General features: G+C 43.2%; 1 protein-coding gene across 1 annotated transcript; it reads left to right on the top strand.

The window, feature by feature from the left end:
• Positions 1 to 13,778: 13,778 nt before the first annotated feature.
• On the top strand, positions 13,779 to 14,882 carry LOC147630810 (uncharacterized; the record flags this gene model as incomplete). The annotated part of the gene is made up of 4 exons (XM_086810847.1): positions 13,779 to 13,949; positions 14,102 to 14,191; positions 14,276 to 14,456; positions 14,556 to 14,882. Coding segments are annotated over 4 exons (673 nt in total), but the record flags the coding sequence as incomplete, so codon positions are not given.
• Between the last annotated feature and the right edge of the window lie 1,567 nt (positions 14,883 to 16,449).

Here is a 16,449-nt window from a genome sequence, read left to right as displayed (position 1 = left end):
GATCAACAGGTCTATCTCCCAGTCACCCAAGCTCCATTGAATGAACTGTTTGATAGGCTTGCCTGCATCTGTCAAAAGTCTAGTGTGCTCTCAAGGGATGAAGCAAAGTTTATTTTGCAGAAGCCAGAGCAAGGGTTCAGAGTTTGCTCTCTTTACTTCTTGCCCAAAATCCACAAACCTACAGTGGTCGGAAGGCCAATCTGCTCTTACAATGGCTTTGTTTTTGAGAATGCGTCTATATGGCTTCATCATAAGCTTTTCCCCATTCTCCTCCAACAAAAGCAACATCTAAAAGACTCCCTCACTCTGATTAAAGAGTTATCTGAGCTTCATCTACCACAAGAAATTATCCTCTTCACATTTGATGTGGAATCTCTGTACCCCAGTATTCCCACCAATGAAGGACTGCATGCCCTCAAGATGATGATACAGGGTGACTTCAACCATGTAGAGCTCAACCTCATCATGACAATTGCCTCTCTTGTTCTCAAGAACCACTATCTTGAGTTTAATGGCACTTTTTGGCATCAAATCAGAGGCACTGCTATGGGGAGTAATTTTGCTGTTGTCTATGCCTGCCTTTTTCTATGTTATTTAGAAAACCTTCAAGAACAGGTACATCCCACAACAGAGCTACTCTACTACAAAAGATACATTGATGACGCTTTAGGTTTTTGGCATGGGTCTCACACCACTTTGCTTCAACATCTTAGCAACTATGCAATGGATCTTCAGGAGCATATCAAGATAACACATGTCATCTCCAATTCATCTGTGGATTTTTTGGATATTCACCTCTTCAAAGGTACTAATTTTCAAACCACAGGAAAGCTTTCTACTAGTTGTTTTCAGAAAGAGCTGAACAGGTATCAATACCTCCCTTTCTCTTCCTGGCACCCTAGTCATCAAAAGGAATCCTTCATCATTGGAGAACTTAAGCGTTATGTCATCAGGGAAAGCACGCTTCAAAGCTACATCAAGCTAAAGCTTTTGTTTTTCCAACGACTTCGAGGTAGAGGATATCCGGATTCTCTCCTTCGGAAAACTTTCAGCAAGGTCAAGTACAATATGCGAACAGCTCTACTTCTAAAGGCTTCCAATCGAGAAACCTCTTCGAGTAAGCGGATCCCCCTGGTTCTTAAGCTTGACTACTCCAAGTACACCAAAGCTTTAAACTTGGGGGCCTCCCTAAACCCTAAACTTTTTCGGCTTTGCCAACAAAATCCCGAGCTGAAGCATATACCTAGACCTATGATTTGCTGGAGAAATCCAAGGAATCTGCGCTCCTATCTTGTTAGATCAAGGTTTCGAACCTCTAATTTGTAACTTTCTATTTTTAGTAAGTACTATTTTTAGCGTGGACCCACCTTTGTAAAGCAACCCTTGGGAGCATCGGCTTAACAGCATATGAGACCTCCCATGTTTGGTTCTGCTATCGGGAAAACCCTCCACCTATTTTATGCATCTCTCTAGTCTTCTAGTTACCTTATGTAACTTATTTTTGCATGTAGAGTCAACATGTTCACTCTAGCCTAATGGTTAAGGCTTGTGACTCTAATGAAAGAGGTCATGAGTTCAAAACCCATAGCTTGCATGAGATGCTATTGAGCTTCTTTTACTTGTTTAGAGAGCTCTACTTATCCGATTCGAGCGCCGTTTGTTGCATTGGGTTCTTCATGTCCTAAGCTTGCTTTTTCACAACAAAAGGCTGAATTATCCCACATGCAAAGAGGCAAAAGCTAGCCCTCCCTTCTCTACATAAGGGAGAGCTCTCATTCTTGTAATCTCAAACTTGGGTGTTCCACTGAAGAGCTCATTCTAGAGCGAAACTAGTTTGGAACTACACCCTCAAGTTAATACAAGAAATCGACTTTTTTAAGTCTTTTTTGTCTCTTAAATCAAATCAAATTTTGTCTTGTGTTTTGTGTATGTTAGGCACTTAGTCCTTTTTTGGGCAAGTAAAGTGTCTTTCTTGTGTGTGTGAGTAAGGCCATTGGTTTGGTGCTTAGCAAGAGGCACTTGGTCATTAATTTGGCTGGTTTAGTGTCTTTCTGCTGAGTATGCTCCTTCGATCTGGCATAATGTCATATTGCGTGGCATGCTAAGTGTCATTTCGATTGATGCACCTTCCCTTCCCCTTACCTTTATTTTTGAGGGCAACTAGTCGTTCTTTTGCGGCAAGTTGTTGTCCCCACGTCTTAGCCTTTGGTTTGGTGGACAACTAGTCGTTCTTTTGCGGCAAGTTGTTGTCCCCACATCTTAGCCTTTATTTTGCGTGGGCAACTGGTCGTATTTTTCGGCTAGCTGTTGTCCTCGTGAGGTGGGATTTTGGACTTCTTGGTCATAGTGCGTGGCCATCTTAAGTTCATACTATTCACACCTCAACACCATATCTTACATACACTTCACTTGACTATCACGTAACCGACCCCCCGAAATAGCTTGTGTTCACGGCGGCGTCTCCCTAAGCAGCTTCTGTTCACGGCGGCGTCTCCCTAAGCAGCTTCTGTTCACAGCGGCGTCTCCCTAAGCAGCTTCTGGATTTAGGGTTCAGGTTTGGGTTTTTTTGGGATCCAGAGACGCCGTGGAGTGGCCCTAAGCAGCTTCTGGTGTTGGCTCTGGCTCACTAAACAGCAATTCTGCCGTGCAAAAAACAGCAATTCTGCGCGCGCGAAAACACGTCTTCCCATCATTTTTTGGCGATTCTGACGCGACGAGGTGAATCGTGACCCTGCGTAGCAGCGTCGCCGTGCAGCAGCGCCACGGTGTTGCTACTCCCTAAGCAGCTTCTATTCTTCACGGCGGTGTCTCCCTAAGCAGCTTCTGTTCACGGCGGCGTCTCTCTAAGCAACTTCTGTTCACGGCGGCGTCTCCCTAAGCAGCTTCTGGATTTAGGGTTCGGGTTTGGGTTTTTTTGGAATCCAGAGACGCCGTGGAGTGGCCCTAAGCAGCTTCTGGTGTTGGTTCTGGCTCACTAAACAACAATTCTGCGCGCGCGAAAAACAGCAATTCTGCGCGCGCGAAAACACGTCCTCCCTTCATTTTTTTGGCGATTTTGACGCGACGAGGTGGATCGTGATGCTGCGTAGCAGCGTCGCTGCGCAGTAGTGCCACGGTGTTGCTACTCCCTAAGCAGCTTCTGTTCACGGCGGCGTCTCTCTAAGCAGCTTCTTTTCACGGCGGCGTCTCCCTAAGCAGCTTCTGTTCACGGCGGCATCTCCCTAAGCAGCTTCTGGATTTAGGGTTCGGGTTTGGGTTTTTTTGGGATCCAGAGACGCCGTGGAGTGGCCCTAAGCAGCTTCTGGTGTTGGTTCTGGCTCACTAAACAGCAATTCTGTGCGCAGGAAAAACAGCAATTCTGCACGCGCGAAAACACGTCCTCTCATCATTTTTTGGCGATTTTGACACGACGAGGTGGATCGTGACGCTGCGTAGCAGTGTCGCAGCGCAGCAGCGCCACGGCGTTGCTACTCCCTAAGCAGCTTCTGTTCACGACGGCGTCTCCCTAAGCAGCTTGTATTCACGGCGTTGCTACTCCCTAAGCAGCTTCTGTTCACGGCGGCGTCTCCCTAAGCAGCTTGTGTTCACGGCGGCGTCTCCCTAAGCAGCTTCTGGATTTAGGATTCGGGTTTGGGTTTTTTTGAGATCCAGAGAGGCCGTGGAGTGGCCCTAAGCGTCGTTGCGCAGCAGCGCCACGGCATTGCTACTCCCTAAGCAGCTTCTGTTCACGGCGACGTCTCCCTAAGCAGCTTCTGTTCACGGTGGCGTCTCCCTAATTAGCTTCTGTTTACGGCAGCGTCTCCCTAAGCAGCTTCTGGATTTAGGGTTCGGGTTTGGGTTTTTTTGGGATCCAGAGACGCCGTGGAGTGACCCTAAGTGTAAGATCCCCCTGTTCCCACCGAGCAACAGCTTCGGGATACTAACAGCGAAAGTAGCACTTCTCGCGCGGGACAGGGGTCCCACATTCGGGGCCTCACCCACAGATATCCGGATAAGAGACTAATCCGTCGATTGTTCCAAAACCGAACCCGGAAAAACTCCCTTTACCGGAAAGCACGGGCGATTCCACCAGGATAACTTTTTACTCTAACGTAGTCAAGGTCATTTCTGATCGAGCTGATCCAATTGCATCTATAAGATACTTGGTCAGATCAAGGAAGAAACTTGCACTTGGATCATTAGGATCAACGCTTTTTTCCCCATTCAAGAGGCACAGCCATTGATTCCTATCCATAGAACAGTTACTGTCCGGGATTTATTTTATCTATCGTAAAAACAAAAGTTTGAGTCTCGATTTACGGATCCATCAGTCCAGCCTAACCCCATCCAATCCCATGGGTTAGCCAACCGCCCAACCACTGTAGTGATGGGATCCAATTAGTAATTTGGTTAGGTTTTGTCCCGGGTACCAAGGAAAAGAGTTCCAAGGCCCCCTTGCCGGATGTTCATGCAAAATAAAACTAGTCACACCACTCACACACCCAATATGAAATTACCTTTTCACAGATTCAACCAGTTTAAAACAATCCTTTAATAAAACCATAGTATCACTGATCACCATCTTCCAATTTATCCAATTGATTCTTAATTTTTCCATCATTCCTTCATCAGAGTATCTATGGCATCATTGGCAACTAGGACGCTCACCACCTGTCCACTCAGGGGCCGTTTCTTAATCCCTAGCCCATAATACTCGGCAATATAATCACTTATCAAGATGGACTCTCGTTGAAGATCAGCAAGATCAACCAACAGATCCATATAAAGAGCCATGGACTCATCCATTGAAGACCAGCAAGGTCAATCAACCAGATCCATGCCCGATTTCAGAAAACAACTCCAACTCTGTTCCAATATCTTCCTCGACGCACGCGTGGGTATCCTAGGCGACCCAGAGCCCGAGCACCGTATGGTCAGCACCCTCTAGGATCCTTCGCAGGTGACCTAGCGCTTCACTCATAGGCCGCTTCCTTGGCCCCTCATCCACCGTACCGGAAGCTCACCATTTTAATCGCACCGAGGCTGGTCAAGACCTCGGCCGACCTTGCTACGCGAGACGTCCTTCATTGACTCTCCGTCAGCAGTTGCAACATTATCAGTTAGGTCTCACGACCTTTATCACAAGATAGTCACAATGCTCCCCCAGCAATCTTGACATAAAACAGTCATTTACAAACAGCATTTACAAACAGTTTACAATACAGTTTCTATTTTTACTTTCATTTTTTCACATTATCCCTCATCAATCCACATTACTTATTCCATATTCCATTTATATGTATACTCATCCCATCACATCATTTTCCATCTCAACACTTCATATTCCTTCACATCACATATCGTATATTCACATCCATACATATATCCACATCCACATCCACATCCACATTCACATCCACACATCCACATCTACATCCATACATCTAATTTCACATCCACATCTACATGCACATTCATGCATCCACATTCCATACATCCACATCTACATGCACATTCACATCCATACATCCACATCTATATGCGTACATTCTCATCTACATGCATACATCCACATCTCTATGCATACATCCACATCCACATCCACATTCACATTCTCCTCATACATCTACATCTACATGCATACATCCACCTCCACATTCACATCCACATCTATACATCTACATCTACATGCATACATCCACATCCACATCTATACATCTACATCTACATGCATACATCTACATCTCCATTTACATCCACATCTATACATCTACATCTACATGCATCCATCCACATCTCTATTTACATCCTCATCTATACGTCTACATCTACATGCATCCATCCACATCTCTATTTACATCCTCATCTATACATCTACTTCTACATGCATACATCCACATCTCCATGCATACATCCACCTCCACATTCACACTCACATCCATACATCTACATCTACATGCAAACATCCACATCTATACACATTAGGGAAAATTTGGACTCAAAAAGGGGCCTTGTAAGAGATCCCTTGGGATGGTGATGTGGACAAAGCAAGCCAATAAATCCACATATAATATTGGAGGGCACGTGCGTCGTTTTTGAGTTCTTTATTCCATTAACTGACATGTAGGGTGTTTTTTAATTCAAAACAATGCATCTTGAGTATAGTTTTTTATTCCCACTATGGTGCCTTATTTTATTGAAAAAAGACACCACTCTCTTTCTTCATTACACTTTTGAATGTAACGAAGCCAACTCTGCTAACCGAACTTAGTCCCTGCAACCCATCATCTTGCATTGTCTCCCTCATTGTCTTCCTGATTGCACAACCACTACCACTCCAAATCCGAGTTTTTTTGAGCGGGAGGTTTTTGATTTTCTCTTCTTCTCAAGGCGGCAAGTTTTGAAAAAGGATGGAAAAGTATTTGTTTTTCATGCGCCATACCTGCATGTGCATGAATAACAATTCCATTTCTTACCTTTTTCAAGTGAGGGTTGTGCTTACAAGTACTCTGTACATTTGGGTTCATCCAGGATACCAACAAGTTTGTTTGATGGACAAGGAGGTATTATTTAGTGATGTTGTCTTTTGGTTTTAATGAAGCAATCTTCTTCACGGGAGATAAGTGTAATATCTAAGGTTTTTTTTGGTTAAAGTGTGAGTTCATTATGCTTTTTGGTGTTGTTAAAGCACAGAACAATGCAATGGAACCTGTGCAGCAAAAGAGGAAAAAGGTGGACATCCACTTCCAAGTAGAACCCGATTATGCTCCCTGCTGTAAAAGAAATTGGTCTAGGCCAGCATGCGAAGCCCGCATTACTGAGCTTCGAAATGAAGGGAAGAAAAACATGGACCTTTGGTTGGATGGTAGTATTTACCCACCAGATCCAACCTCCTCTCAATCTCCATCATTCTTTGGGTTGACAAGTTTCTTCAAGTTTGTGTGTGAGGGTGAAAATGGATTGCTTGGGTATTGCAAAAGACTGTTTGGCCAATGTCAAAGTATCTTTGAAAGACATTTGAGTGATAGAGATGCCAGGATAAAAATGCTTGAAGGTGCGAATTTTTACTTGGCATCGATCACAACAGCTTTGCAAGCTTCAAACGAGGACAAGGCAAAAGTTTGTGCTGGGTTACAAAAAGAGTTTGATCATTTGCAGCAGACTATTTGTAAGATGCAGGACACTATAAAGGAGAAGAATGAAATTTTGGCAGTTCGAGAAATCAACAATTTCACATTGGAGAGTGAGAATGCACACCTTCGAAAACAACTTGAAAAGTTCAACAGAAAATTGTAATATTTGAAAGACACGCCATTAGGTGCTCGATTACGCAAGAGAAAGATCAAACCATTGGAAGAACTCAATGTTGGAGGTGGCCAATGGAAGCATCGTGTAAAAGCTTGCAGGTATTGGGATCTATAATTTCTTTGAGCTTAAATTTCTTTGAGCACTCACTTTCATTTTCATCTTTAGTTCCTTTCTTGGAGATGAGGGATTGGGTGTGGGGGTGGTATAGTTAGATGAATGGTGGACTGAAATAGCTATCGTTGTTGCTTTAGGATGGTAACAGATGTTGTGGGTCCAAAAGAGCAAGGTTCTGATATATTTGGCAAAGTTCTGACAAGAGACATCATGGAGTCAGCAATACAGCATCCTAAGTTTGCAAGACTTCGATCAGACATAGCAAAGCAATCCTTGCAAGAGGTGAGTGAAGCATTCACGCCTGCAGCAGATGCACAAGGTATATGTGACATGGCTGGTATAAGCACAAAGTCTTACAGGATGTTGTTTAATAAAGTAAAAGAGGGTTTCAATTGCAAGCTTGGAAAAAAGACAGTAATTCCCATTCCAAAACCATTTCACGTAAACAAAGCTCGAAATATTCTCAACTTGGGAATGGTCGAACTTGTTGGAGCGTGTCTAGCACATTGACAGTGACTAAAAAGAGCGGGGAACAGAAAATTATAGAGCTTACAGAGTTCAACAATTTTGCATGCACATGGAACCTTCTTTGCGGAAGAGTTTGGAAGCCTTGGGATTTGGTCTACCCAAGGCATGGAAAGATCTCATTGGCAAGCACGTTGTGCCTATCAAAGGGCCACTCAACATGGAGGAGGAATAAAGAAAAGTAATCCCATGAAGCAACTATGTCAGTGGTGGTATAGGCGGATTCAAGTGAGGGCTCGTGTGAAGATCAAACATGCTGAATCAGCTGTGTCATGTGCAATAAGAAAGGTTCAGGCTGAACGGAGACGTTCAATATATGTCTCCTCACAGGGAAAGCAGAATCATGCTGAATGGCTAAGACAACGACAAAGACAGGGCAGAGTGTGGAAGAAAATTGATCATTGAAATATATATTGTAAAACAGTGATGTAACTGAGAAAGATTTTAAAAGAACAAGAGCTTTCATCTATGTCCCATATAAATGTTTCCAATATATATACATTTCATAGTTTGTAATGGTAAACAAGAAGAGTATTGAGAAATATGACGAAACTTCTGAGAAACTGGAACAATCTAAATTTGTTAATCTTGATCAGAGACTTCCCCCAGCCGAGCCTTTTTTGTTGACGTTTCTGCATCATCTTCTTCATCCTCTATTAATGGCACAAGAGGGACCATTGGTCTTGCTGTTCTAAGAAGATGCTTCTTCCCGCAATCACTCAACAGATTGGGATCTGTGATTCCACATGCCAACCCGTAAGCAGCATATGTTAAATAATATTTACATCTTAACGAATATACTCCAGGTCCCTCTCCAAAAATTCGAACAGCTGCTTGCCGCTCCAGAAGTATTGCCTTGTTTGCATTCAGCCTTACGTGGTAGCCACCTAAATACCTGGATAAAGTCTTTATCGCCATCAGAGGAAAACTGGCGTTGTCCTTCGAGTAGCTAGCGTGGAATATCACAATTTGAGGGAATTTTAGGCGGTGTATATATGTTCCTAGTGTCGAATCGTGGCCCAATCCCGCCATACGCTTGCCTGAAGCACGTTTGAGGAATGTGTCTTCATATATTTCCAACTGAAAAAATAAAGGAGCATTAGCCAGAAACAACATCACCAAACATTTCAGGACAAAGTTGATAAAGCCAAATCCAGAACAAAAAAAAACTAACCTCTTGGTTCTCATCTGCTTCAAGCAAGGCGTCTTGCCATAAATTAGTGCTCGAACTAGGAACGTTTTTCGCTGACTTGTTTGGCACATCCCTACACCCTCCCATGTTGGTGATATTCAATCTGTCCCTTGCTTCTTGTAGCTCTTCCTCTGTGGCATCTTTTCCTTCATATCTAAGGGCATCAGCATAGATCATATTTAGTGTTGCTACAGCAGAAAGGAACTCAGTGTCTTTTATATGGCTATCCACTAGTAGGTACTTGTCTATACCATCATCATCTACAAAATTGTCATCGACCTCCAGATTCTGGGCTATGAAAGCTATGCACTGATCTTCCCTTAAGTTAAATACACGTTGTATGTCTGTCAGCAATATATACTCTGAATCTCCTACTTGGTAGGAGGGGAGTAATGGCGTTGGAATGGGGGAGGAGTCATCTGATTCAATCACAAGCTGACCTACATCACTGTTTTGTTCTCTAACTGCCTCAATATCAACCACCGAACTAAGATTCCTCTCTTCTTCAACATTGAACTCCTCAATGACATGAGGAGTGTCCTCCTCTTCAGCAGCATCCTCAGCGGTGGGACTTGCCTGACGAGAAATCGTGTCTTCACTTTCAATTTTTGCAAGCGGCTCTGTACCTTCTTCATCTGTTAATTGCACGTTCATGTGCAAGAAGCATAAGAAGGTGTAGGAGTATTCCATCAAGCGGCACTTTCTTTTGTGAAAAGGGCAAAGCAAGGCTCTCTTCTTGTCACATGGCACCTTGTGCCAATCCCTGTTTAACCTCTGCTTCTTATCCGGCGAAACCTTGAGATTAAAATGAATGTGACTTTTCCCATCAATCATCATTGGTTCTTCATTTGTGAGCTCGTCAAACTCTTGCTTTGCCTCTTCGAAGTATCCATGATGGCTAGACAATGTTTCCTCCAGAGAAAAATCGCTATTGAACATCAACGAAATTGCAGGGTGCAAATCATGATGTCGACATTTGTACAGGAAGTCATATAATAGAGTTGCAGGAGTTTCTTTGATCTCTTCGTCCACATCAAATTCGACTTGAACTTGCGACATGGCTGAATTCAAGTCTGTAGAAAAGACATGGAAAATATTAGTGCAGGCAATGAATCAAGAGACAGTCGATCTTAAACAACAAATCTCTGTGGTGTAAATGGATTCAACATAACGCGAGAGGAGATGCCAGAGGAATGCAGGTATTCCTCCTCGCATTGTAGTGAATCTATTTTCCCTAACGCAAATAAAATCACAGCTAAGTCAAGGACCTCTTCTCGCATTATGGTGAATCGATTCACCATAATGCGAGGAGGAGTATTGTGCTTCCTATGGGACCTTCGCTCGCGTTGTGGTGAATTGATTCACCGCAATATGACGACTTTATCATCCTTTGGAAACGCCTCTAACGTTATGGTGAATTAAAAATAAAGATAGTTCTCCAGTACCCATACTGAGAGAGGAGGTGTCAAACGAATTAAAATACTCTTCTTCGCAGTCAATTCACCATAAGGCGAGGAGTCATAGGTTTTCAATTCACCTTAACGCGATGAAAAGACAAAGCAAGTAGTTCTCCTCGACTGAAACCAAAACAACGAAATAACAAAAGAAGAAAATGTAAATGGATTCAACATAACGCGAGAGGAGATGCCAGAGGAATCCAGGTATTCCTCCTCGCGTTGTAGTGAATCTATTTTCCCTAACGCAAATAAAATTGCAGCTAAGTCAAGGACCTCTTCTCGCGTTATGGTGAATCGATTCACCATAATGCGAGGAGGAGTATTGTGCTTCCTATGGGACCTTCGCTCGCTTTGTGGTGAATTGATTCACCGCAATATGACGACTTTATCATCCTTTGGCAACGCCTCTAACGTTATGTTGATCTAAAAATAAAGATAGTTCTCCAGTACCCATACTGAGAGAGGAGGTGTCGAACGAATTAAAATACTCTACTTCGCAGTCAATTCACCATAACGCGAGGAGTCATAGGTTTTCAATTCACCTTAACGCGATGAAAAGACAAAGCAAGAAGTTCTCCACGACTGAAACCAAAACAACGAAATAACAAAAGAAGAAAAAAGCACAAAGGAGATAAAAATACCAGGAAAACGAATTGTACACAATCGTCGCAGGAGATGGAGATGAAGGAGGTTGGAGGTTTGTCTTTGACGTTGGATACAGGAGGATGATTGATGAAGGAGGGTTGGAGGAGATAGTCAGTCGTTGATGGAGATGAAGGCCGTTGGTGGGATAAATGAGAGGCAATAAATGAGATGAGTATCCTAGAAAATCCGTCTTTAATGCTACGCAACACGTCAGCGCCGCGTTTTCAACCGCCATTCCATGACTGCCACATGGCATCCCGCCGTGTACCTAGCAAAAGAGGCAATAAATGAGATGAGTATCCTACAAAATCCGCTTTTAATGCTACGCGACACGTCAGCGCCGCGTTTTCACCCGCCATTCCATGAATGCCACGTGGCATCCCGCCGTGTACCTAGCACGTGTACAAGGTATAAAGTTTAATCAAAGCCCTTTTTAATGCTATACGACACGTTAGCGCCGCCTAGTCGCCCTGGCAGCCCGCCAGCACGTGTGTTCGCTCTAAAGACTAATCAAAGCCGTTAATCACGCCACCTTTTCGTCCTCTTATCGATTTTGCCTTGTCCGTCCTCCTGCTTGCCTCCAGCTGACTTCCGACTACCGCCACAGTACTGAGCCGACTTTCCAACACCTGCACGACAGTCTCCATCCATTCACAAGCAAGAAATGTAAGTTTTTGTATAATACTTGATTGTTTTGTAAGTTTCTTGTATATTGCTTGTTTGTTTTGTTTTTTCTTCGACTGTTTGCCCTGTGCCATTGTTTATTCTTCGACTGTTTGCCTTCTGCCGTGGTGACTCGATTCACCTTAAAGCACACGACGGGCCATTAGAATCTCAATAAGCTCCATGTCTTATGGTGGATCGAATCACCAAGGGAGAAGGCAAACGTAAGAGATTCGCGAAAATCGATTCACTATAACGCGAGGAGGATTGTTTTGCTTTGACTGGCCCTTAGACTCGCGTTATGGTGAATTCACCATAACGCATGACCAAAGGGCAAAGGATTCACGATAATCCACCTCTTATTGGTGTCAATTAAATCACCTCCTACACGACAGTCTCCATCCATTCCCACTCATAGAATGTGATGAAAGTGTATTACTTGATTGTTTTGTGTTTCTTGTATAATACTTGATTGTTTCGTTTTTCCTTCGACTGTTTGCCCCTGCCGTTGTTTTCTCTTCGACTGTTTGCCCTCCGTCATGGTGATTCGATTCAGCGTAAAGCAGACGACGAGTCATTAGAATCTCAATACTATTCTATGTGTTATGGTGAATCGACTCACCAAACTGCTAGACGGAAAGGTAAGAGATTCGGGAGAACCCTCCTCCCGTTGTAGTAGATCGATTCACTATAACGCGAGGAGGATTGTTTTGATTTGACTGGCTCTTAGTCTCGCGTTATAGTGAATCAAATCACTTTATGGCAAGATCGAAGCTCAAAGAATGCACGATAATCCGCCTCTTATTGTTGTCAATGAATTCGCCATAATGCGAGAAAAATTATTGTGTTTCTGTGGACCTTCATCTCTCGTTATGGTGAATGGATTCACCATAACGCGAGGAAGTGCATATTGCTTTCTTGGCCCCCCTCTCTCGCTTTATGGTGAATTGTTAATCGTGTACTACTGAATAGCAAAGTTTTCTGCTTTTTCTTGCGTTTTCAGATGGCTCGTGTAAGGCATACAGCTAGACCCATTGATAATGCAGCTCCCTCATCTACTGGGAAGAAGATGGGCGTTCTGAAAGCCTCAAGATCAAGAAAATCAAGCAGTCCTTCCCGATTGTCCAAAACGCAGCCTAGACTCAGGCGTTTCGCAGAGCATTCGGCAGCCCTGCGAGAAATCAAAAAGTTTATGAAGCACCCGACAGCTGCTATTCCCAGATTGCCTTTCCAGAGGCTTGCCAGGAGAATTTGTGAGCAGAATGGAATTTTGTTTAGGTGGAAGGCATCGGCCTTGTTTTGCTTGCAAGAGGCCACAGAAGATTGGATGATCGAATTTTTTTTGGATAGTTACGTTCTTGCTGCCCACGCACACAGGGTGACAGTAATGGACAAAGATTTTTTCAGCCTTATAGCCCTTCGTTTCAGATACGATAAGTCACTTAGACCAGTTACGTTTACTGATGAACGAATGTTACAAATTTTGGATGTCCGGCCTGTACAAAAAGTGAGAATTGAAGAGGTGACCGAGGGAGGTCCAGATCATGAGCATCAGACTCGGGCAAATTTAATGACAAGCGCTCAAAGGGAACATCAAGCTGCAATGCTTGCATTGCAAGCAAAAAGGGAAAATGTTCGAGCACTCCACGCCATGAATCGGGAGGCGCTGCAATTTTTGTTGCCGGAGTTCTATGTACCCTTTAATATTAGAGGGCATAGATGTTATTTCCCGATTCATGCTGAAGAAATCAACATTTTGTTTGATCCCAAAACTGAAGTCAACGACAAAGTGCTCAGATGTATTTTAAGGTATACGCTTTTCTCTGTCCTCCCACAATTTTTCATTCTTGGCTCTTAAAGTTGATGCCTCACTCTTGATATGTTTCCTTGTGAAGTTTTGTTATTTCGCTATTGCCCGAGGATGTACAGCAACGAGTGTTCCAGATTGATTCACTGGTCTCAACACTGTTGGTAGTAGAGGCAGTTCCGTACCTCGATGTGCTGAACTGGTTTCGGGAGGTCCAGCTGGACGATGCCCGAGTATTTTTTTTGGCATATCATGAAAAGTGAGTTTGTCTCTCTCTCTCTCTCTCTCTCTCTCTCTCTCTCTCTCTCTCTCTCTCTCTCTCTCTCTCTCGCATGATGTTTATAGGAATCACCGTACACGAGTTATGTAGTGCTTCCTTTGGATTGAAACTAATAGAATTCTATTGTGCAGTTCCCATTGGAGTCTTCTACTAGTCGACGTGCAAGAAAATGTCATTTACCTTGCAAATTCGACATCTGGTGTCCATGGAAATGTTTTGCTGTAAGTAAAAATCATTAAGATACATATTATTGTTTGAGTTAGAAGTCCGGATTGATCAGGATAATGATTGGTCTCTGTTTACAGTGGAGTCAGGAAACTAATGGCAGCTTACGAGAGCCTCAGCATGGACATCGACACCCTGGATCGATCGACCATCCGTAGGGTTAGTGTCCCCAAACAAGAAGATGGCTACAGTTGTGGGTGGAGGGTTGCACTTAATGCAATGTTGCTGCTACGAAGCATTTTTCAGCTCCCTTCAGAGGATGTAAGCATTTTCAGCTCCCATACGCATTTGTGCGCTTGTTTATCTTCTTATATATTGTCATGTTGATCTTATTTATGCCTTGATGAATTGTGATGGCAGTTTCCATCAATGTCTCGCTACGTGGACCTAGACGTCCAAACGTTTAGGGAGGAAACGATTGCGAAATTGATCGAGGTCGCTGAAGTTATGCCTCCAGACGGGCCAGTGGACTTCATCCCGCCCAATCCACGAGGGGGGATAGGCCCGTCTGAGCCTCTTTCATGGGCTCCATACTTAGGAGAAGAGCCCTGGCTCCATCCTGAAGCCGATACCTATGGGTTCCAGCCATAAATAGTTTTTTCCTTCTTCCAACAAATGTACGTTCGTAAATATGCAGCTATACATGTATTGGAGGGAGAACATCAAATGTAAATACACTTATCATTTGAAAATCAGAGGATCAAATTTGCTACTGTGTTCCTTCACTGCTTGCTTTCTTACTTTAAGCCTTTTTTTGTGTACATAAAAATTCAATTGGGGAATTCTTGCCTTCATTACATTGTTTTAAACAATAAAGCATTACAAAAGCAATGTTCTGAATAGATAAGTTTATTGCATATGGAAAATACATTGTCACCGTATACATGGTCACATCATATATCTTCTAGTGCCTCCAATTCATGTGGGGCTGCAACATCTTTACAAATGATCTGATGCTCTCTTCTTTTACTTAGCTTCCGACCATCGAGCTTGAAGCAAAATTGATCTGGAGGATTCTGAATAGCTACTTCTAATTCCTTCCTAACATATTCGAGAGTCCAATTCTCTTCCACTTCCAATGTCAAAGATGGGTGACCCTGTCGAATCATAACTATATCTATCAAGCAAGAGTGGCTGCCATCTCTTGTATCTTGGTCCATGCTTTCCCAGTTGTTGTTGATCCATCGCCACCTTCTATAAGTAAATGACATGCACAGATGTTGCCTGGCAATATAGTATCTGATTCCAAAATATCATTAGGATAATTTTCCGAGAATAATCAAATAAGCGTTGTAACTGTTTCACAAAAATACATTTTAATGTTTTAACACTCACCGAAATGCAATGTCGGAGGTGTTCAATCGACATTCGATCAAATCATCTCCCTTTGATGATTTCACTCTCCAACCTTTGTCAAACAAATGATCAAGCCAGACTTCATCTACATCTTTGCACACAAAAGTTGTTCTAGTTTTTCTCAATTGTTTACAATCAGAAAATAAATGAACAAAGCATGCAATTGGAACAAACAAACTTAAGTGCACATTTCTTGCACCAATGCTAGGCTTCATAGCACATTTAATATCATTAAACATTTTGGTCCTGTATGACTCTATCACTTCTGTGTCAAGCAATGGCCACTCCGGACTATCAAGTGCGGGCAACGGAATACGTTCCAACTTTCCATGTCGACTCGATTGAGTGGGCAAGGTATAAAATGAGTCATAGAAATATGTTCTACTTCTTGCGAGATCACTTGGTGCACGACCTTCATATTGAAGTTCCCCCACCTCACCATGTACGACATTCAAGAACCCCGTCAAGCATTGTGCAGGCTCCCACTCCTGAAGGTTGGATGGGTACAAATCTGTGCAAGGCAGAAAAATGTATATCAATCACCTTATTTGCAACATTGAAATACAAAACACAAGCACTTACAATGTGGTCTGTGTCTTGGAAGTCCTTCCAATGGTCCCACGTTAATCTCTTTTTGCATGAATACATGCTGGATCAACACTTCTTTGACAGTTTTCCCTCCTGGTGCCATCTTAAAGTCAAGGATCCTTCCTTTCCAATGTTTGGCCAAGTCTTCAGATGCCTTTCCCTTCACTCGGTAGTGGCCTTGTTTTCCTGGCTGCATAGTGACCCAAGAGTACTTCCTGTATACTTGGGGAATCCATTCTTCGTTCTCGTCTTTTATGTTATACAACACAACAGATGAGATACTGCTCCTTGCTCGTTTCAGTCCACTTTC

This window comes from Cibotium barometz, chromosome 16, assembly GCF_041138505.1.
Source record: "Cibotium barometz isolate CiBa-2024 chromosome 16, ASM4113850v1, whole genome shotgun sequence".
In the NCBI taxonomy this organism is placed as follows: Eukaryota; Viridiplantae; Streptophyta; class Polypodiopsida; order Cyatheales; family Cibotiaceae; genus Cibotium; species Cibotium barometz.
Note: the sequence above shows the minus strand (reverse complement) of the source record. Positions and strands in the feature narration are given on the sequence as shown.